Consider the following 20237-nt stretch of genomic DNA (forward strand, 5'->3'; position numbering starts at 1 on the left):
CCGCGCGACAGCGATTGGGGTTCACTAGCCACCGTTGTCGCGTGGGGGAGCTGCTTTGTCTCTCGGAACGTTGTTATTCTGTTATGCGCGCGGTGCTCCGTTGTCGCAGACGATTCTCCATACGCGCTGTCTCAAATTTTGAAGTCAGTGGATGACGGACTAAGCTCACTGCGGCTGCGCATCTCTTACCCCGACGTCGTCTCTCGCACCTGCCCCGGCGCAGCCCTCCCTTCCGCAAAGCTGGCCACACTGTAGTCCATGACCACCAGCGCTCAATCGTAGCGGCCCGCGCGTGCCTTTCGCCATGTTCTCCAAATTTGCATCCGACTTGTCGAAGTCGTTCAATTCGAATATCACGAACAATTATTCGCTAAGCCAGGAGCCAACGTCATTCTCAGGGCCATGGAAGATATACGATGCGAAGGGAAAGAAGACTAAGAAGGCCGTATCGGTCTTTATATTCGAAAAGAAGTCGCTAGAGCCCCCAGGAGGGGCGAGCTTAGGTGGGCGTTCGTCGGGCGGTTCAGGACTCAAGCGGGCGCATGAGGAGGTCGTGGAAAGACTCAAGAAAGAGGCAAGCTCTCTAGCTCGGCTACGACACCCCAGTGTCCTCGAGCTGGTCGAGCCAGTCGAAGATACCCGAGGCGGGGGCTTGATGTTTGCAACAGAGCCTGTAACAGCGTCGCTCGCTGGTTTGCTTCAAGAGAAAGACGAGCAGGAGAAGGCAGGCAGCGTTGGCGGTCGCAGAAGTCGATACGTTATCGAAGAGGAAAATGGTCAGAAGCGGAGGCGTGAGCTCGAAATCGACGAACTGGAGATACAAAAAGGCCTGCTGCAGGTTGCGAAGGCGCTGGAGTTCTTGCATGAGAGCGCAGGCTTGGTGCACGCCAACCTGACGCCTGAAGCTATATTCGTAAATGCTAAAGTAGGGAATACCAAGTCGCTCTCCTTGATCATGTTACTGATTCGCGTGACAGTCCGACTGGAAGATATCCGGTCTGTCGTTCTCCACACCGCCCGATAACTCCACGAAAGCCACGTCTGTATCGCCCATATCGCTTTCCGAAGTCTTGAACTACGACGCAAGACTGCCTGCATATGTTCAGTTGAACCTGGACTACACTTCACCAGATTTTGTCATGGACGGCAACGTCACACCGGCAGCAGACATGTTCTCGCTGGGCATGCTAATCATCGCCTTGTACAACTCTCCACACAAGAGCCCGATGGAGTTTCATGGCAGTACAAGCTCATACAAACGAGCATTTTCGGTACAGTCATCGGTGCCCAACAGGACGAACAACTTCATGTCCTCACAGCCCATGCCGCGAGATGTGGTCACTGGAGTACTGGACCGACTGATCACCAGAAGGCCAGCTCAACGGATCAACGCTCGAGAATTCCAGCAAGCACAGTACTTTGACAATATCCTAGTGTCTACTATCCGCTTCCTTGATTCTTTACCTGCCAAGACGCCCAATGAGAAGCAACAGTTCCTTCGTGGACTGCCTAGGATATTGAAGGAGTTCCCGAAGTCAGTTATGGAGAAGAAGGTGTTGCCGGCTCTGCTTGAGGAGACGAAGGATCGCGAGCTTCTGGCATTGGTCCTACAAAATTGTTTCAAGATCATACAAATGCTGCCAGCCGGGAAGCGCGCCTTCACCGAGAAAGTCATTCCGAAACTGAGAGAAACATTTTTGGCTCCTTCCAAGGGTCCTGCTCAAGAGCGTGACAGTCTGAAAGAAGCTGGCTTGATGGTTCTTTTGGAGAATATATCGGTGGCCGCAGAGAACTGCGGTGGAAAGGAGTTCAAGGTGAGGAGACTGAGACTGGTGTTACGACCAGTGCTAACATGCGTGTAGGACGACATTCTGCCCATCGTGAATTACGCTCTTGAGTCGCCTACCCACTCACTGGTAGATGCCGCTCTGCGTACACTTCCCGTGGTCCTACCGATCCTCGACTTTTCGACGATTAAGAACGAATTGTTCCCCGTCATTGCGACGATTTTCGCCAAGACCAGTAGCATGGGCATCAAGATACGTGGATTGGAGGCTTTTCGAACCCTGTGTGGCGGTGGAGGCGACGAACAAGACGGATTTCAAGGCGATGGTCTGACTGGGGTTGTCGAAGCTGCAAAGCCAAAATCAAATGTGTCGATCCTGGACAAATATACGATACAGGAGAAGGTTGTGCCACTACTGAAAGGCATCAAGACCAAAGAGCCTGCGGTGATGGTAAGTTCACGTAAAGGAAGATACCCGTGTACCAGCACTAATAGCTTGAGTAGATGGCAGCTTTGGACGTGTTCAAAGCGATTGGTCCTCAGGTCGACAGCGACTTTCTTGCGGTCGACATTCTTCCAATCCTATGGCAATTCAGTCTTGGTCCACTGCTTAACCTTAACCAGTTTCAGGCTTATATGATGCAGATAAAGTCACTATCCGCGCGGGTTGAGAATGAACAGACTCGGAAGCTGCAGGAACTTGGAGCAAGCAATGCACCTGCAACTTCGCGGAATGAATTCATGAGCTTTGGTGGTCTGCCTGCAGCCAACGGTCTGGATATTACTAACGGGGACGGAGGCAGCGATTTCGAGGCACTTGTCCGTGGAAATCAGGGCGCAACCACTGGGACCGACATGCTTGGTAGTGATCCTTGGGCGAATGCTCCAGCTTCGGCATCGTCCTCGAGCATGTTGCCGTCAAGGCCTGCCGCAAATCGCGTCGGGTCAGCCAGAAATGCTTCGCCAGCCCCAGCATTTTCCTGGTCAACACCTCCAGTGTCTCCTCCACCGACCAACCTTACTGCCCCGCAAGCGCAGGGAGGACTCAGGACCATTACACCGGACAGTTCCATGAACTCGTTGAATTCGGCTTTCCCAGCAATGGCACCCGCAAACCCAGGTATTGGGTCGTCATTTCCTCAAAATCAGCAGAGACCAGCTTTGGGTATGGGCGGCACGATGTCTCCCACAACAACAACTCCGTCCTATACCACGCAAAGTTCGGGTATCGACTGGAGCAAAGCAAGTGGGTCTTCTTCCCTCAGCTCAAACCCATGGAGTAGCTCAGGCACAACGCCGAACACAGCAGGCAGTCTGTCGAGCTTTTCCATGGCTTCTCCGCCAGCACAGTCGCAAGCCCAGCAGAGCAATCCATACTCATCGTTCAGCATCGCACCTCCTCCAATAAAAGCGACAAACTCATTTGGCATTCCGCCTCCTCCTAGCACTGGGAACACGTTCAGCCTAGCTCCGCCGCCGAGCATGGGCGCAAGAGCGAACAGTGGAATGAGCATGAATAGCATGGCATCGAGGATGGCGCAACCACCAAATCAACAACAACAGAAACCCTCTTCAACGCCCAGCTGGGGAAGCGGTGGAGACAGTTTGATATGAGACATTTGCATGTAGACAAAGCGAGACGTAAAGGGCTGAAAGATGCGAGGCTGTTGTTCGATTGTGTAATTTAGCGGGCGTTTTTTGGATTCTCAAGATAGACACTTTGAGGCGCAAAAGGCGAGGCATGAATGGATGAAAGGCTATCGGAAAGGATGTCTTGTGCGACTTGGACAGCGTATTGCGTGTGGTGCGGAGAAGCCTTTGGTGGGCAGAGCCCAAGGCGCGACCAAGGCTGGGCCTGGGGTGATTGTAGGGAGACCAAGCCTTCGAAGTTTACTTGCGCAAGACGATCGAATGCTTGACGTGCTTGGTTGCTTCGTTTGACTTGCCATTTCAATCCTGTCCTGTCCGTTTCCCAATTATTTTCCCAAGACAACACTACAACATAGCTCTTCCATCGGTCTAAAATCTGGGGTTCTTGATTGGACCGGTGCAAGCAGTCGGATAGAGCGGCAGATGATTCCCGTGTGATGAAGTTCTCTGTCGTGCGCGATTTCATCAGTCGTCGTTCACAATGTTGTCAGTTTTGCAACACGAGCGAACGCAAAGCCAACAAGGACATATGAGAACGAATACACGGCCACAGAATGCAAATGGGAATTCGCGATGATGCAATGTCGAGGCTGAATTGCAAATAGGTCCAAGCTTGTTCGCTCTAAGCTAACGCCCAGGCTGGGCTGATGCTTTGCCGTCTGCATGTAACGTCACCGAGCATCAGGCGTGCCGTAGCCTGCGAGAACGCCTGCGCTAAGTTGCGTGGATGCGGCGCTGGGGATATGCGACGACGATCGGAGATCAAGAGATGGCGTTTGACGTAGAGATGCTATGCGCGTGTACAGTACACAGTATCGAGTCGCATGGGCGAAGATGCAGGCCATTACGTCGCCATCGGGGCATTCCTGGAGCACAGACCGCCCGTTTCTCGCCATCACCTCCACGCTGCTTCGTGCAACAGACGCCATGCTGGGGGCCCCGACAGCCGGGCTGTGGCGCATCGTCACACGCATCACCAGTGCTCCCACGGCGCACGCCTTGCCATGTCGGTCGGCGCCGCCGAATGCAAAACTTGACAATGGTGTGAGGAAAGATGGTGTTAGCTCCCATAGCGTCCGAAGCGGGCTCGTCTGTGGACGCGTCTTTGTATGCCGTTTGCGACATCGAAGCGCACCCCAACCGAGGAACCGCCAACGCGGACTCCACACAGGGTACCGGCACCTGCAGCCCTTCAGGCCCAGCCGCAACTCTCGCCGCTGCATGTGGAGCCCGCCAGCCAGTCGTGTGCCTGCAGTCTGATCCATTGCACCACCCAGAAACTGAGATTCGACTTCCAATCGAAGCCCGTAGTGTGCGGCAACCCTGTACCGCTAACCACTCAATCCCACGCGCGCCGTGCCCGAGCAGATCCTTTGCCTCTTTTTAACAGTGAGCCTGCCCGCCGCAGACAATCAGAGCTGCCGCACCTCCACCCTCCAACAACCTCTGGACCGCCAGCCTCTCTGTCAAACCGCAATTAATGCTGCCGCACGTCTCTCGTCGTACCTCCTATCATTACATCTTTGTCAAGGCCATCCGGTCCATCAAATGGCGTTAGGCTTCGGATCAAAGACCGGCAAGGTCGTCGACACTCCCACCAACGAAGCCAAGCCGACCGGCGAGGAATTGTTCAACAAGGACTCGGAGAACGGCGGTGTCGAAAAACAGCGCCATGGAAGCCGCCTCGAGGGCCCCGCCCGCCGCGACATGAATAGCAGCGACGAGGAGAGCATTTCCGTAGGAAAGCAGATCGAGCTTGAGGCTGGAAATGCCATTCAGTACCGCACCTGCAGCTGGCAGAAAACCGCCGCCCTGCTCTTCTCCGAGTACATCTGCCTGGCTATCATGTCCTTCCCTTGGTCATACTCGATCCTCGGATTGGTCCCCGGTTTGATCTTGACAATGGTCATTGCGGCCTTGGTCCTGTACACGTCCCTGATCTGCTGGTAAGGTCAATACGTCCAATGAAATTGAACAAGAGCTAAATGGCACAGGGAGTTCTGCATGCGCCATCCAGAGATCCGCGATGTCTGCGATCTTGGTCAGATGATCTTCTACAACCACCGCTGGGCATTTTGGTTCACGGCGGTCATGTTCATCCTGAACAACACCTTCATTCAGGTACGAAATACGTCTTTTCCTGTATCTTCCAGATAGTAGCTGACAACGAGTAGGGACTCCACTGCCTGGTGGGCGCCAAATACCTCAACACCATAACCGGGCACGGTATGTGCACAATTGGCTTTTCGGCCATTGTAGCATTCATTTCCTGGATATGCTCCCTCCCGCGTACCTTCGGGACTCTTTCCAAGGGTGCGACCGCCTCAGCCGTCTTCACCTTCATCTCGGTCATCCTCGCGACCATCTTTTCTGGCATCATGGATCATCCGAAGGGTTACCCAGCTGAAACCGGACCAATCGACCCCATCGTGCTAGCGATCCCCGACAAAACCACTACATTCGTTGCGGGTATGAGCGCCTTCATGAACATCAGCTACACCTTCATCGGCCAGATCACTCTCCCCAGTTTCATCGCCGAGATGAAGGAGCCCAAGGACTTCCCCAAGGCGCTCTGGGCCGTCACCATCGCCGAGGTCATCGTTTTCGGTCTCGTCGGCAGCATCGTGTACGCCTACACGGGCACTCAGTACATGACCGCGCCCGCGTTCGGTTCCATCGGAAACGAGGTCTTCCTCAAGGTGTCCTTCTCCTTCATGATCCCGACCATCATCTTCCTGGGCGTCCTGTACGCCTCCGTGTCCGCGCGCTTCATCTTCTTCCGCTTCTTCAACAACACGCACCACATGGGCAATCACACGCTCATCGGCTGGGCTGCCTGGGCCGGTATCCTCGCCGTGCTCTGGGTTCTGGCTTTCATCGTCGCGGAGGTCATTCCGTTCTTCTCGGATCTGCTCTCCCTGATGAGCTCGCTCTTCGATGCCTTCTTCGGCTTCATCTACTGGGGCGTTGCGTATTTCCGCATGCGCGAGGCCGACTACGGACGCGATTACTTCAGGAACCGTGGTATTCGCGGCTGGGCCGGCTTCATCTTCAACATTGGTCTGTGCTGCATTGGCCTCCTGTTCCTGACAGGTGGAACGTACGCGACGGTGCAGAGCATCATTGACGGCTACAAGGCACAAAACTTTGGCGGAGCGTTCACGTGCCAAGATAACGGCTTGTAAGGGGAGAAAAGGAAGTACGGGAAGGTCTTGGGTATATCAATTGTTCTGGAATTATTTCATGAATAGGTAGAGATGCGTTCTGGCGTAAGGGTGTAAAAAAAGGGATCTAGACGAGGTCGCTTGGGTGGGGTTTCTCAAGAGGAATGTGGCCTACAGCGGCGAAGTCGATATACATGCACGATCAATTGCTATGATTGGTAATGAATCATGTACCCAAATGTGCATTCACTGTCACAGCTGTACCTCCTATGCGTTCCTTTGCTGTATTTGTTCCAGACCCTGTGCACCTAAACGGGTGCCGTCATGTGAAGCAATGACGTCTCGCTAACATCCCGACTGCCGAAAACACCAAGCTTCACCCCACGTTGCGTCAACAACTTCTCCACAGAGCTTGCTCTTTCGCTGCACCTTTCTTTAAAAGCTTCTCTTACAAGACAATTTCACTGCGAAACAGTATACCGCCATCATGAGCGACTACATCGACTTCAGCCAGCCCAGCTTGTGGAGTACGTCCCACCCTCTCCAAAGACTCCCCGCAAGCACTGTGCGAGCAGTATGCTAACGACGCATAGTATCCGCAGCGACTATCCTTTTTAATCCGACGTTTTGGAAGTAAGCTTCTATCTCGCAAACACGAAATTCCCAGGATCCAAGCTAATTTGTCGTCTAGCATCGCAGCACAGTCGGGTACGCAGCGCCCATGTCTCCTTCACGTTCCCCAGCGCGGCCACGAAACTGACATGTGGACGGCATAGAATACTACAACAAGACCATCACCAAACTCTTCGGCGGCAACCCACGCTACGGCTGCTACGCCCTCGCCGCGACCATCTTCTCCCTCGGCATCGTACGAGACTTCCTGTACGTCTCCCCTCTCCCCTTCACCCGCACAACAGCCAGCCTCCTACATGCTAACACATCGCCCCAGCTACGACACCGCCCTCTCCCACCAACCCACGCACCCCGCCCTCCTCACCCCCTCATCCACCTCGCCGCCATCCCCCTCTTCCTAACAGGCACAACCCTCGTCCTCTCCTCCATGTACGCCCTCGGCGTAACAGGCACCTACCTCGGCGACTACTTCGGCATCCTCATGGACGCCCCCGTCACGTCTTTCCCCTTCAACGTCTCAGACGCACCCATGTACCACGGCTCCACGCTTAGCTTCCTCGCCACCGCCATCTGGAAGGGCAAGCCTGCGGGGATTTTTCTCACGGTCGTGGTCGCAGTATGCTATAGCGTGGCGAGGCGGTGGGAGGATCCGTTTACGGAGATGATTTATCAGAAGAGGGACGAGGAGAGGAAGAAGGCGGGGGGAAAGGCACAGTAAAGAAAGACGGGATGTTGGATTGCATGCCTAATATGCATGAAGGAAGAATGGAGCAGCTGCGGTGAGGTTGCTGCCATTCTGGCGCAGTTCAGATAGATGGCGAGGGAGAAGCATGCGCTACAAGATAAGACAGGAGAACAAAAGGACATGGGTCCACGGTCGAGGCACATAGGATGAGGGCTTTGTTGGCGGTTGCGGGCATTCAACTGCTTCCGCAAGGCAGCTCTCTGGCGGCGGGGAGAGGTTCAGTTCTTAGGTAGATGAGATGCACTTTATGGAATGGTTTGACGTGAACGATCGGCCCAGAGCAACAACGCCCAAGCAACATCTCCGCATCTCCCTATACGCAGGACTTGCACGACTAATTACTTGAAGGATCACAACGGAAGATATAAAATTCTGTTTGAAGAACGTTATTTGATTAGGCAATCATGTGCATTAACAAGAGTCATCTGCTCTGCGCTTGAAGCTCGCTCAGACATATCCACAACTCCCCACGGCTAGAACAACACAGATGCTGCGTCTCGCCACCCCAACTGTTTCACTACAACCAAGAGACTTAACCCTCGTACCTTGAACATAATTAGCACACCGTCACCGGGACACATTCTTTGGCGTTCACCTTACTCCTCTCCCTCAACGGGGGCCTCCTCATCGTACTCCTCCTCTCCCTCGGAGATGGAGGCCTCCTGGTACTGCTGGTACTCGGAAACCAAGTCGTTCATGTTGGACTCAGCCTCAGTGAACTCCATCTCGTCCATACCCTCACCAGTGTACCAATGCAAGAAAGCCTTGCGCCTGAACATAGCAGTGAACTGGTCACCGACACGCTTGAAGAGCTCCTGGATGGAGGTAGAGTTACCGACGAAGGTAGAGGACATCTTGAGGCCGCGCGGCGGGATGGAGCAGAGAGCGGTCTGGACGTTGTTGGGGATCCACTCGACGAAGTACGACGAGTTCTTGTTCTGGACGTTGCGCATCTGGTCTTCGACCTCCTTCATGGAGACCTTACCACGGAAGATGGTAGAGCAGGTCAGGTAGCGACCGTTGCGGAAGTCGGAAGCGGCCATCATGTTCTTGGGGTCGAACATCTGCTGGGTGAGCTCAGGAACGGTGACGGCGCGGAAAGAGTAAGCGCCACGGCTGGTGAGAGGAGCGAATCCGACCATGAAGAAATGGAGACGAGGGAAAGGAACCATGTTGACGGCCAACTTTCGCAGGTCAGAGTTCAACTGACCGGGGAAACGGAGGGATGTGGAGACACCGGACATGACGGCGGAGACGAGGTGGTTCAGGTCACCGTAGGAGGGGTTGTTCAGCTTGAGGGTCCTCATGCAGATGTCGTAGAGAGCCTACACAAATTAGTTCAAAATTCATGTCATATCCATCAAAGACTGCATACCTCGTTGTCAATGCAGAAGGTCTCGTCGGAGTTCTCCACAAGCTGGTGGATGGAGAGGGTGGCGTTGTAGGGCTCAACAACGGTGTCGGAGACCTTGGGGGAAGGCACGACGGAGAAAGTGGCCATCATGCGGTCGGGGAACTCCTCGCGGATCTTGGAGATCAAAAGAGTACCCATACCGGCACCAGTTCCACCACCAAGGGAGTGGGTGATCTGGAAACCCTGAAGGCAGTCGCAGCCCTCTGCCTCACGGCGGACGACATCAAGGACTTGGTCGACCAACTCGGCACCCTCAGTGTAGTGACCCTTCGCCCAGTTGTTACCAGCACCAGACTGGCCGAAGACGAAGTTGTCGGGACGGAAGAGCTGACCGAAAGGTCCAGCGCGAACGGCGTCCATGGTACCGGGCTCCAAATCGACGAGGACGGCACGAGGAACGAACTTGTTACCGGTGGCCTATGCACTGTCAGACACTCGCTTTTCCCCTCGGACGTTCGTTCGCGCTCCATACCTCGTTGAAGTAGACGTTCATGCGCTCGAGCTGGAGATCCGAGGTACCATTGTAGCTGGTCAAAGTCAGCCATTTCTGCCAGCAGATGCAAGCTGGAGCAGGAGCTACTTACACACCAGAGCCGTCGAGACCGTGCTCGCCGGAAATCTGCTGCCTGCGTTTCTGTCAGTTGTTGTCGCATGGGCAGAGCTTTCTGTTGAGCAACGCACCAGAAGGCGGCACCGATTTGGTTACCCTGCACTCGTTAGCAACGACTAATGACCTGGAATGAGGTGTACTTACACATTGGCCGGTCTGGAGGTGGACCTGTCGCGCACACTCATGTTAGCAGCTAGTCTCCCTGTTGTGTTGTCCCTGAGGCGGAAAACGCGGGGCAGGACGCGCAACAACAAAATTGCCAGGAACAGGAGATACGTACAATCTCACGCATGATGACTGATTTGTCGAACGCGAGTGTTGACTGAAGGTGAGGATGATAAGCTGGGTGGAAACTGTCTTGCAGTTGTCGTGAGTGGATCGAGGACAGGAGACAGAGCGGTGAGGTGTTGAGGGTTATTTACCGCGCCGGCAAGCAAATGCACAGACCGTCGCGCTAGGCTAGTCTTGTTTACGCGCTTGCCTTTGTAAACGAACACGGCAGGCACCAGCTTTTGCACTTCTATAATTCGCAAATACTATACAATTTGCCTGTCGAGGTCGAATCTATGATAAATCTATTATCTACCGTGTGTATGCAACACGCGATAACATGGTTGTGCACCCCAACGAAAATTTATCTGTCTGGGGTTGCAGATCGTTTCGGGTAGGCACAACGCATAGCATCGCGCATAGCGGCACAATCCTCAGCTATGCGAACGTCCTTCGAGGTGGCACAAAATTGTTCCACCTGCGCCGAACTTATAATGACCACCCGCAACGGACGCTCTAAGTGATCTCTAATGTCTGACCTATCATGCGTCCTCTCTGTGTCTTACAACTTCTTCTTGGTCGAACCGTTAGCGTGGCCGTTGGCCGTGTTCCGCGTTCTCACCACCATCGGCATCGTCGTCAGCCGAGGCCAATGCAGCTTGAACTCATCTTGTCTACCATTCAGACAGTGACGCAGCCAGACACCCCAGACGATATAGCAATAACCGCCAAGGCCAGTCATGAGATGCCACCCTGTAGAAATGCAATGTCAGTGCTGCCTCACATTTGCGCAAGGTAGGAAAACTCACAGCCATGAAGCTCGAGAAAGAATCCCCAAGGCATTCCAGTCTCTCTCCGCCAGCGTCTCAAAGTCGAACAGTGGGCGATGTCCAGGTACCAGAAGAAAAATCCACCCAGGAAGATGCTCAGTCCCCACGCAATCATGACCCACATCTCGCTCAGGATTATCTTATCTCTCTGTTCCTCTCGTTCCCTAGTAGCTTTAGTGCCGCCACTTGTGCGCTTCTCTGCGCGAAACCTAGGTCGAAGCAGCGTTTCCATCACATATACAGCTCGGAAAAATACTACAGCTGTCAAGATGGCGTAGACGGTCTGGTGGAAGACTGGGTCTTGCAGAAACTAAGATGGAAGTGTTAGCGCACGCTTGATCCCACGTCTGAAGTGAAAAGGCGACTCAGAAGAACCCGTGCAGTCCTCGATCGATAATCGCTCAGCGTAGTACCGCTGTTCTAAGAGCGGAATGGAAGCGGTGCATTGCGTCTTTACTCCACTTACATGATAGTACAAAGTAATGAACAGAGAGAGGCCGACCAATGATGAAGCAAGAACTGATCTATAGGTGCTCGTCTTGCCGAATGAGAAAGTCACATAACACATGAGACATGTGGTGTATATCATTGAGAGCTCGTCTACGAGCTGCATGGGGTCTGTATCCCGATCAGAGGAAACCTTGTTTGTAGAATTGGGCGGGCTTACATTTCAAAGTAGAGTGGAAGAGGAAGGAACCTGTACCCACTAAAAGGTAGCCGATGTACGATACGAGAAAGACGGTGCCATGCCCGTTGACTAGGCAATTGTGGATGCCTTTGGCGGACAGGTACATGAACCAAATATTCGTCTACTGATGTGTTAATGAATCATGTTCGTACTACACATAGAGACAGCACAAATCCTAGTTGAGTATGTAGTTCCGTGCGTATCTCCAAGCTTTTGTCCTTGTGCAGGGGATTGGGAACGTTACCAGAGTGTTGATGATCTCTGCTGAGTAGATTGTTGCGTAGTAATCCTCGTGGCAAGTCAGCGGGGCCCGCTAATAGTAAACTTCAATGCATACCTCTTCACACCAGTTCAGTGTAGACGTGACTGGCGACCACCGCCCTTCCTGGGCTGGTGGATACGCCACAGATGGGAGCCGTTTGAGAATGTCCAAGACCATCCTTGCCTTCAGAATGTAGGCGATGTAGAAGAAGTAAGATAGAAAAAGTCCTGAGCTAAACCAACAGCAAGGAATACCGGGAAGCCCGGAATGTAAGTGCTGATCAAGATCAAGTGCTAAAGCAGTACCAGAAACGTTATATCATATCGCAAAGATGTTTCAGAAAGGAAAGCTTGGAAGCTGAAGTGATTGTTTCAAAGACAGCTTAATTATGTGAACCCTGAGAGTCTGATAGCTCGTTGAACACACTGTAGCCAGCCAACCCTATCGCTGCTAACGTCATGGTCGCGCTCGGGCGCACCTGCCCCGCGCTTGTCTGACGGCAAGGTTAGCCGAGCGCGGATCTTGCACAGCGCGACAGGCAATACTCAGGGCCCAACTCCACCACAACAATCACTGGAGACCACCATGTCGATACCGAACGAGAAACTGCAGCAGGTACATTCCGACCAATCTGCTTTTGAGCGTGGACTCACCATGCATAGATTCTGCAGGAAATCAGCCAAAAGAAGGCTTTTGCCGAACAGCAACTCGTGATTGTGAGGCAGCAGAAAGTTGCCAACAGCCGAGAAGGCCGGATGTTGCAGCTAACTGCCAGTGAGATGGAGTCGCTGCCGAAAGAGACGAAGGTCTACGAAGGCGTGGGGAAAATGCATGTTTCGACTACCTATGCTAGAGTAGCCCCTCTAATGACTCCTAGGTTCGTCTGCACTCCCATTCCTGATGTCCAGAAGAGGCTATCAGATGAGGGCGAGAAGCTCAAGGGTGAAATATCAAATCTGAACAAAAAGGAGGACTATCTGGAAAAGACCTACGAAAACAGCAAGAACAGCCTCGAGCAAGTGCTGGGAGGTCGGAGCGGCTGAAAGAGTTGACGTATTGCATTTTTAAGTATGCAAGAGCGAAAGACGAAAGCTATAGCTACGGCGTTTCTATGTGACTGATCGCAATACGCCCCCTTGACACTTGAAAGAGTGGGAACTCAAGAGAATGGAAGACATTGCTCAATGTGGTCGAGGATTTCCCTGACCCGTTTCAGGTGGCACCTTCATGACCTTTCGTCCACTCAACAGTCGAATCTATCATATTGAAGACTGGTGTCATCCTGTTGAAACCCATTATCTCTGTACTACTGGCACTTATGTCCCATGGCGGAACACATTCGCCATGTTTGCACCTCTGCTGTTTCTTATTGCCGCATAGGATTCCTGTTGCAAACCCGCCTGAGCTTCCTGCTTCGGTTGCTTCGTCTTGCTCACGCATCACAGGGATTGTTCAGTTACGACCCGATCGCATTGAGGTCAATCTGAAGCCATTAAAACCTATCAGTGGTGTGGCTCGCCACCACGTTGTTGGTTTCAATGCAATGCAGAGAGCAGAGCTCGATCACCCGCATTCAATGACTTCCAAAACCCCTTTGACTTACTATCCATATTCATTACCCGGTCCCTGACGTGAACGTTTCAGTGCCGTCATACTTACTTTTACTGGGTACCCACCCCGACCTGCGTTCATCTGCTTGTTCCACAAAAAATGGACGACCGAAAGCAATGACTGGGTACGGTGTTCGAAATTTTGGGCATTGTAACGATGGTCAGTGTGCCAAATGCTACAATGTCCGGCTGTGGGCCACATATCGCGACAAGTTCGCTAGCTGCGGCTCCCATAAAATCCAGGTGTGTTCAGCCTCATGAAGCCAAATCAGCCACACATGGGTAAATGGATTCTTTCCTTATAGTATCCGATCAACCAAGAAGAAGTCAGGAGGGTAGAGGACCATATGCACGGAGAAGACCACCCCGGATGATAAGGCAGTGAGGATCAGACAACGCTCCACAATGACGAAGCCCCAAGGAAATAGGATCGCGTCAGCCAGCGCCGACATCCAACACGACACAGCGTCTGCGGTATTGCTTGACGGCCAACGGATATCGATGACAACGCGTCGACAGCATTTTCCACATGCGGCAAGCCATTCATGCATCCGCAACATCACCTGATTCGACGCGACAAGCACAGAAGCCAAAGCGATTCATCTACACTTCGTGCCTTCTACTTTTTTTCAAGTTTAGCAGGATAAATCGCTTGGATGGGAGCAACTGACGTTATATATAGATTAGAGCATGTGTTTCGGCCCCTTCCTCAGACCGTCTGGGGGCTGCTTTAGCTGGCCTTGCAAGGCTGGACTCGGAGGCCAGTCCGATCTCGGTAGCGGCAGATGAGGCTGATTAAACATGTCAAGTGCTCAGTGGCACAAGACCAAGAGTCTCGACGGACGCTCCCGTGCTGATGCGAGCATAAGACAGTCTCAAAGAAGACGAAGGAGCGTCCGAGAGAGGATGTCACATGCGGCGCTTGCTGTCGCGACGTCGATTTTGGATGAGGCTGGGAGGATGGTTTGGAGCGGTCGCTTACCTACGGTGCCCCGCCTCCGAACCATCAAACACGAGCCCATGCAGACCGCTTCTCGCGCGGAAACGCCGCCAGCAGCAGACATGGCCAGGATACGAGACACGACAGTCGTGCAGTTGGATATTACCAGCAAAGTGGCCACGGCCGCGGGCACAGTACTCAACTGTGGCCAGTGTGAGGTCTCGCACGAGGAGGGGTTGCCGCTGTCCTGCATAGCCATTTGAAGGCTGTACGCACGATCGGTCCACAAGATCAGCCCCAGCAGCCGCTGCCTGATCACTAGGTCGCTTTTGGCCCCCAGGTGCAAGATGGCCATTTCTTTGAAATCTCCAGTCGCCGCTCTTCTTCTTTCCTCTTCCCGCCTTTTCTTTCGTTTGCCTGATTGTGCGCTGTCGCGTCAGCTTGCTTCGAGAATTGCCATACAACACCCCGCCCTGCCCCGCCGCCCACGCCTTACCCAACTGCTCACGCGCGCACGGTCTACTTCTTACTAGGTTGTGTTTGCGATTAGCTACGTTTTGAGCGACTTCATCTTCTTCCTAAAGTCTCTGGGACCGTTGTCTGATACAGAGTAACGCCCATCATGCCTCCAGCTGATTACTGGGAGGACGAGTGGTACAACGACCGACAACAGTTCACTGGCGGTGCTCGCCATGTTCGTGCACCTTCGGCCCGGAGGTCTCGAGACATCGATGACTTTCGTCGCTCCGAGTTTCTGCTGGCACCTGAGGCCCGAACAACCACAAGCCTCCATCGCACCCGTTCACAGGGTCACTCTCCGGCTCCCAATGTGACCATATACAACACCACCCGCATGGATAACGAAAGTAGCCCGAACGTTCGCACTGAGCAAAAGAGCCCCGCAGTGAACCCTTATGCCGAACCTCGTGGTCGGCCTCGCAGGATGCCTGGAGAGTGGGGACTCGAGGACGAAATCGCAGAGCTGCGGCTGGATGTTCGCAAGCAGGCTCGGTCTGGCTCTCGATCTAAGCACCACCACGAAGACCACCACGGTCATGACTACGATCATTGGAAATTGGAACAGGCGAACCAGCGCCTCAGGGAACAAGAAGAGAGGATCGAGATGGAAAGGCGCGAAGAGCTTATCAAGAGGAAAATGGAGCTCAAGTACATGAAGGACAGGCACGAGCGTGACGAGGAGGAGGAACGCATTAAGCGAGACGAGGAGCGCCTGAAGAGGGAATGGGAGTTGAAGCAAGAGCGGGAGGAGCGAAAGAGAATCGAGCGCGAGGAGGATGCGAAGAGACAAGAGCACCGTCTCAAGATGGATTGGGAATTGAAGTTGGAGCGCGAGACGAGGAAGAAAGAGGAAGAGAGGAGAGCAGAGGAAGAAGAGCGGAAAAGGCTCATCGCGGAGAGTATGGCGAAGGCCGAGAAACGAGCCAAAGAGCAAGACGAGGAGCGCCAGCGCATCATCGCTGAGAACACGTTGAAGCTTGAGAAGGCTGAGAGGGAGCGCAGAGCAGCACAGCAGAGAGCTGTCGATGAGTACAACAAGGAGCGAGCCGAGAAAGAAGCCAAGGCGAGGGCAGAACGGGAGCGCGTGGTGGCCGAGTACGAGGCCAAGAAGGTACATGATGCAGTGGAAGCGAAACGGAAGCGTGAGGAGCTCGTTATGCAGCTCAGAATTGAAGAGGAGCATCGGAAACAGAAGGAGAAGGAGGAGTATGACCGCTTCTTAATGAAGCAGAAGCAGAAGGAGGAAGAAGAGAAGGCGGCGAAACAGAAGCATGAGAAGGAGCTCGAGGAGGCGATGCGCCAACGCCTCGCTCACTTCGGCTTCCAGGATAACCAGATTCAAGCCATGATCAGGCCCGAGGAAGCCGCCAGACTCCAACAGGGCATGTCGCCTGCGAATCCGATGCGCCTCGCCCCCCAGCCCACGTACGTCAAAGTGAGCAAGGAGCATCTTGCTGTCGATACGCTGGTGTACTATGATATTCCATATGAGGTTGATCGCGTAAGTCCTACCACACCTTTACCACATTCACACTCTGACCATGTCACAGGCCGACCCCAATTACATCATCATCATGCGCGAAATGGAGCCCCGCGAAACCGAGATTCTGTTCGAGCATACGCGTCGCCTTCGTTCTCGCGGAAGCTCTCGTCTTCTCATCGAAGAGCGCCACGACAGCGGAAAGAACGACTATGCTTGGGTACGCCGAAGGAAGCCTTCTCGATCCCCATCGCGCCGCCGAAGCTCACCTCCTAAGAGGGTCGTTGGAATCAAGGAGATGTTCTATTGAAGAGATAATGAGGCACATTAAGCATATGACGAACTGATGGTTTTGCGGGTATATCAACACTGGCTTCTCGTCTCAAACTTGAATTCTGTTATTTTCGTTACACCACCTTTGATCTGTGCTTTTAAGTTTGCGAGGACAAAGCGACGTGGTTGTTCACACATGGTTTCGCATTGATTAGTACGACATATCGCACGGTTAGCCTATGTAGTTACATCAACAATACATATGACTAGCTAGATAAAAGAGGCCAGCATGCACATGCAATGTGATGTGTTGCCTCCATCGCACAACATAGATTGCGCTGACAATGCATGCACTCGCAAGGTCCTTTCACCGGTCTGTACCACCACCAGCTGAACCTCCGCCTGAATACATGCGCCGATGCTGTTCCGATCGACATGTGTTCCCGTCGTGACTTTCCAAGACTCGGCTCGGCTTCCCATGTTGAGTTGTGAAGTTAGCGGTCACGTTAGATCGCCGACAGGGTCCGGCTGAGGTGCCTCGGCATCTGGTCACACAAGGCGGGACACGCTTTCCGGCGCACCTCATCCACCGCCGCCTCTGCATATAGTTGTAACATAGCATGCGGTGATTTTGCACTCTTTTTGACCATGGCAGACGCTCTATGCGGGCCGTCTAACGCCCTCCAGAACTTCCAGAAGCATTCCTCCGTCGATCGGACCCTGCAACAGGATCGCTTGGTCGGTCGTCATTCGCCCTCGCAGGTCTGTCATATTCGAACATGGGCTTCAAATGTAGGACTGATAGTTTTTAGGGCTTCAGATCATCTCCCGCTCCAAATGTTGGCGCTTTAGACCATGAGTTCGAGGCTTTCCAAGCAGGACATGCTCTCCCGCCACAACCTCAGTTCCAACAACTCCCGCCGCAGTTCGCTCGTCCGCCTCAACCACAGTTCGCCCAAGCCCCTCAAGCGCCCGACTGGGCCTCCGACTTCCAGCGCCTGAACATATCGCATGCCCCGCAAGTCCCGCAACAGCGCATCACTTCGCCGAATGCCGCATCGTCATGGCACCAGGACTTCATGAGCCAGCAAAGCCCGGCTACGCAGTCGCCGGCCTTTCAGCAGAATATGGGTGGCATGTCAGGAATTGGCATGTCGGGATTCGCAAGACCTGGTTTCCAGCAGCCTGACTTTGGCATGATGAATGGTGGTTCCATGTCAGAAGTGGCGCAAGGCAAACAACGGGCGCAGGAAGCGATACCGCAGTTCGACGAGGCAGCTTTCGAACAAGCTTTTGCAGATGTGCAACAAGCAGAGGAGCAGGCTCTTGCGGAGAGTCTACGGCAACAGGATTCGCAGAAAGTGGAGGCAGAAGCAGTGGAGCACACAGTAGAGGATGAAGATCCAGCGTTGATACGAGTTCGGGAACAGCGACCGGGTGGGTTCGCATCAGCTATCACACCAATACTTGTGCTAATGACTTTACATAGCTGTCTACGCTGCCCTCAAGCTCCGAAGCGCCGTCGATCTTGATCAAGCAACCCAAGCCACGCCGTATCTCACTGCTCTGGAGTCCATGGAAACTAGCCACCAGTTGACTGAGGATGCTAGCGAGGCGAAATGGGTTGTTGACACATTACAGAAAATCGCCAACCGCGAAGCTCCTCAAGAGATCAAGACGCGCTCAGAGCGGCTCATAAGGAACATCAATGAGCGACTCATGTCTTCGTATCCGCTGCTGTCCACACCCGCTCCTAGCGGTCAGGATGCCATCTGGGAAGAGCTCGAGGCTGCGGGCTACACTAGAAGTCCCGTTTCGGAACAAGTACAACAGCCGCAACAAACCGAGGAAAAACAAGAGCAACAGCAGCCCATGCACGATGAAGATGAAATGGCACAAACAGCCGGCCGTCTCCTCGAGCGCGTCTCCGACAACACCAGCGAAAAGTTCCAAAACAGCCAATTCCTCGAACTCATGCGGCGCCTCCGTGACCGCGAAGTGCGTGTAGAAGGAGACAAGATGGTCGAAGTCAGTACCGCCCAGTCTACTTCTGTTCCCTCACAGCCCGCTGCCCAAGAATCCCAGCTCGCACCCCCATACTCCGACGAAAGCCTAGCTGCCAGTATCGGAGACTGGAACGATATCTCACAGGGTATGGACTGGGGTTGGTCCGACCCGCCCTCACCCGTGCCGCAGACAACCATACCGCCGATCGACCCGAACATCCTCGACCACGCGGCCACCGACTTTGAGACGCCTATTTACTCAGGCGAGGGCCAGGAGTACGCCGCACCCGCTCTTTCGCGTCCGTCGACTAGTGGAAATGTTACTGATGAGGTGTCAGGTCAATATAGCTACTACAACGTCCACTCCACGTACCATAGATGAGGCACGTATACCGCCACACGAGCAGGATCTCGATTTAGGGAGAGAGGGGATACAGGGGCTTGCGAGGAACGGGCTTAGCCCGCCTGTTGAGGAGTACGTACACTACCATTGAGGTGGTGTAGCCTAGAAGAGCATGGCGAGCGCCTCATAAGGTCGTCGAAGTCGAGCGATATGACCACGCAGCGTATGCAGAGGATGTGGCTATAGGCGTGGCGCTATACAAGGGCGCTGACACGCTCGAACAGTCGAGCTATCAGCGAAGGCATTGGGAGACTTGTCTATGGATATATAGTAAAGTGACAAAAGCGACGAGGAACTATATCAATAGACAGAGAGTAGAGACCTCATTCAGACCATTTCGGAGTCAAGACATAAGGTAGAATGAAAAGTACCTATTTCCGGTTTCCGACGTTCTTGCCAAAATCTTCAGACTCGGTAACGTCTTCGCTTTTTCACCACATCAATCTGCCTGCCTAATTTCTCTTTCTCGCACCACCGCAGATGTCTTAGTCTGACGGTGATGCCGAAACATACATGTGCAATTCTACGTGAACTTATGGTGGAGTTGAATATTCTCTTGAGTAACGAGCAAGGCCTCTCACTTGTGGTTGGACAAGAAGGAAAACAGGTCGAGTATAAGGATCCAACATGCCCAAGTATGCGAGTTTAGAGTCCGTCCATTTGCAAGACACCAAATTTCGGTTCGCGGGAAATGGGTAGTCCATTGACTATAGAACAAATTCAAATATTGCTGTTGCAGGAAAAACAAGAAGTGTATCGTGTCCAGGCGTATCAAAAGGCAATGCGCCCAAGTCAATGAATCTATGCGCAACCCAATGCCAAACATGCAATCGGGTTGTAAAGAGCCTTAAACATACCAGTACGTCGCTCCTTCGTCATTACGCATACAATTTGCATCATGCCTTCATCCTTAGCCAGTCTGGTACCACTCATCGGAATAACGCCGGAACAAGC

At 53.3% G+C, this 20237-nt stretch overlaps 6 protein-coding genes across 6 annotated transcripts; 5 read left to right on the forward strand and 1 right to left on the reverse strand.

Moving 5' to 3' along the window:
• Nucleotides 1–304: 304 nt before the first annotated feature.
• Nucleotides 305–3400, forward strand: ppk32 (Protein kinase domain-containing protein ppk32; the record flags this gene model as incomplete). Its single annotated transcript, XM_056215009.1, has 4 exons — nt 305–925; nt 978–1814; nt 1863–2237; nt 2291–3400. 4 exons carry the CDS (start codon nt 305–307, stop codon nt 3398–3400), a joined length of 2943 nt encoding a protein of 980 aa, XP_056072276.1.
• A 1584-nt stretch (nt 3401–4984) lies between these two features.
• On the forward strand, nt 4985–6621 carry N0V89_006240 (uncharacterized protein; the record flags this gene model as incomplete). Its single annotated transcript, XM_056215010.1, has 3 exons — nt 4985–5382; nt 5431–5557; nt 5611–6621. 3 exons carry the CDS (start codon nt 4985–4987, stop codon nt 6619–6621), a joined length of 1536 nt encoding a protein of 511 aa, XP_056072277.1.
• Nucleotides 6622–7087: 466 nt separating this feature from the next.
• OPI3 (Phosphatidyl-N-methylethanolamine N-methyltransferase) lies at nt 7088–7951 on the forward strand (the record flags this gene model as incomplete). Its single annotated transcript, XM_056215011.1, has 2 exons — nt 7088–7127; nt 7377–7951. The coding sequence occupies 2 exons, from the start codon at nt 7088–7090 to the stop codon at nt 7949–7951; spliced, it is 615 nt and encodes a 204-aa protein (XP_056072278.1).
• Nucleotides 7952–8574: 623 nt separating this feature from the next.
• TUB2 (Tubulin beta chain (Beta tubulin)) lies at nt 8575–10294 on the reverse strand (the record flags this gene model as incomplete). The annotated part of the gene is made up of 7 exons (XM_056215012.1): nt 8575–9303; nt 9354–9809; nt 9865–9919; nt 9977–10018; nt 10074–10099; nt 10147–10170; nt 10283–10294. The coding sequence occupies 7 exons, from the start codon at nt 10292–10294 to the stop codon at nt 8575–8577; spliced, it is 1344 nt and encodes a 447-aa protein (XP_056072279.1).
• Nucleotides 10295–12637: 2343 nt separating this feature from the next.
• N0V89_006243 (uncharacterized protein) lies at nt 12638–13095 on the forward strand (the record flags this gene model as incomplete). The annotated part of the gene is made up of 3 exons (XM_056215013.1): nt 12638–12667; nt 12715–12881; nt 12930–13095. 3 exons carry the CDS (start codon nt 12638–12640, stop codon nt 13093–13095), a joined length of 363 nt encoding a protein of 120 aa, XP_056072280.1.
• Nucleotides 13096–15224: 2129 nt separating this feature from the next.
• Nucleotides 15225–19262, forward strand: N0V89_006244 (uncharacterized protein; the record flags this gene model as incomplete). Its single annotated transcript, XM_056215014.1, has 5 exons — nt 15225–16622; nt 16672–16821; nt 17562–17636; nt 17687–18311; nt 18364–19262. 5 exons carry the CDS (start codon nt 15225–15227, stop codon nt 19260–19262), a joined length of 3147 nt encoding a protein of 1048 aa, XP_056072281.1.
• Nucleotides 19263–20237: the final 975 nt, after the last annotated feature.

This window comes from Didymosphaeria variabile (assembly GCF_027946475.1).
Source record: "Didymosphaeria variabile strain IMI 356815 chromosome Unknown scaffold_4, whole genome shotgun sequence".
NCBI classification, from domain to species: domain Eukaryota; kingdom Fungi; phylum Ascomycota; class Dothideomycetes; order Pleosporales; family Didymosphaeriaceae; genus Didymosphaeria; species Didymosphaeria variabile.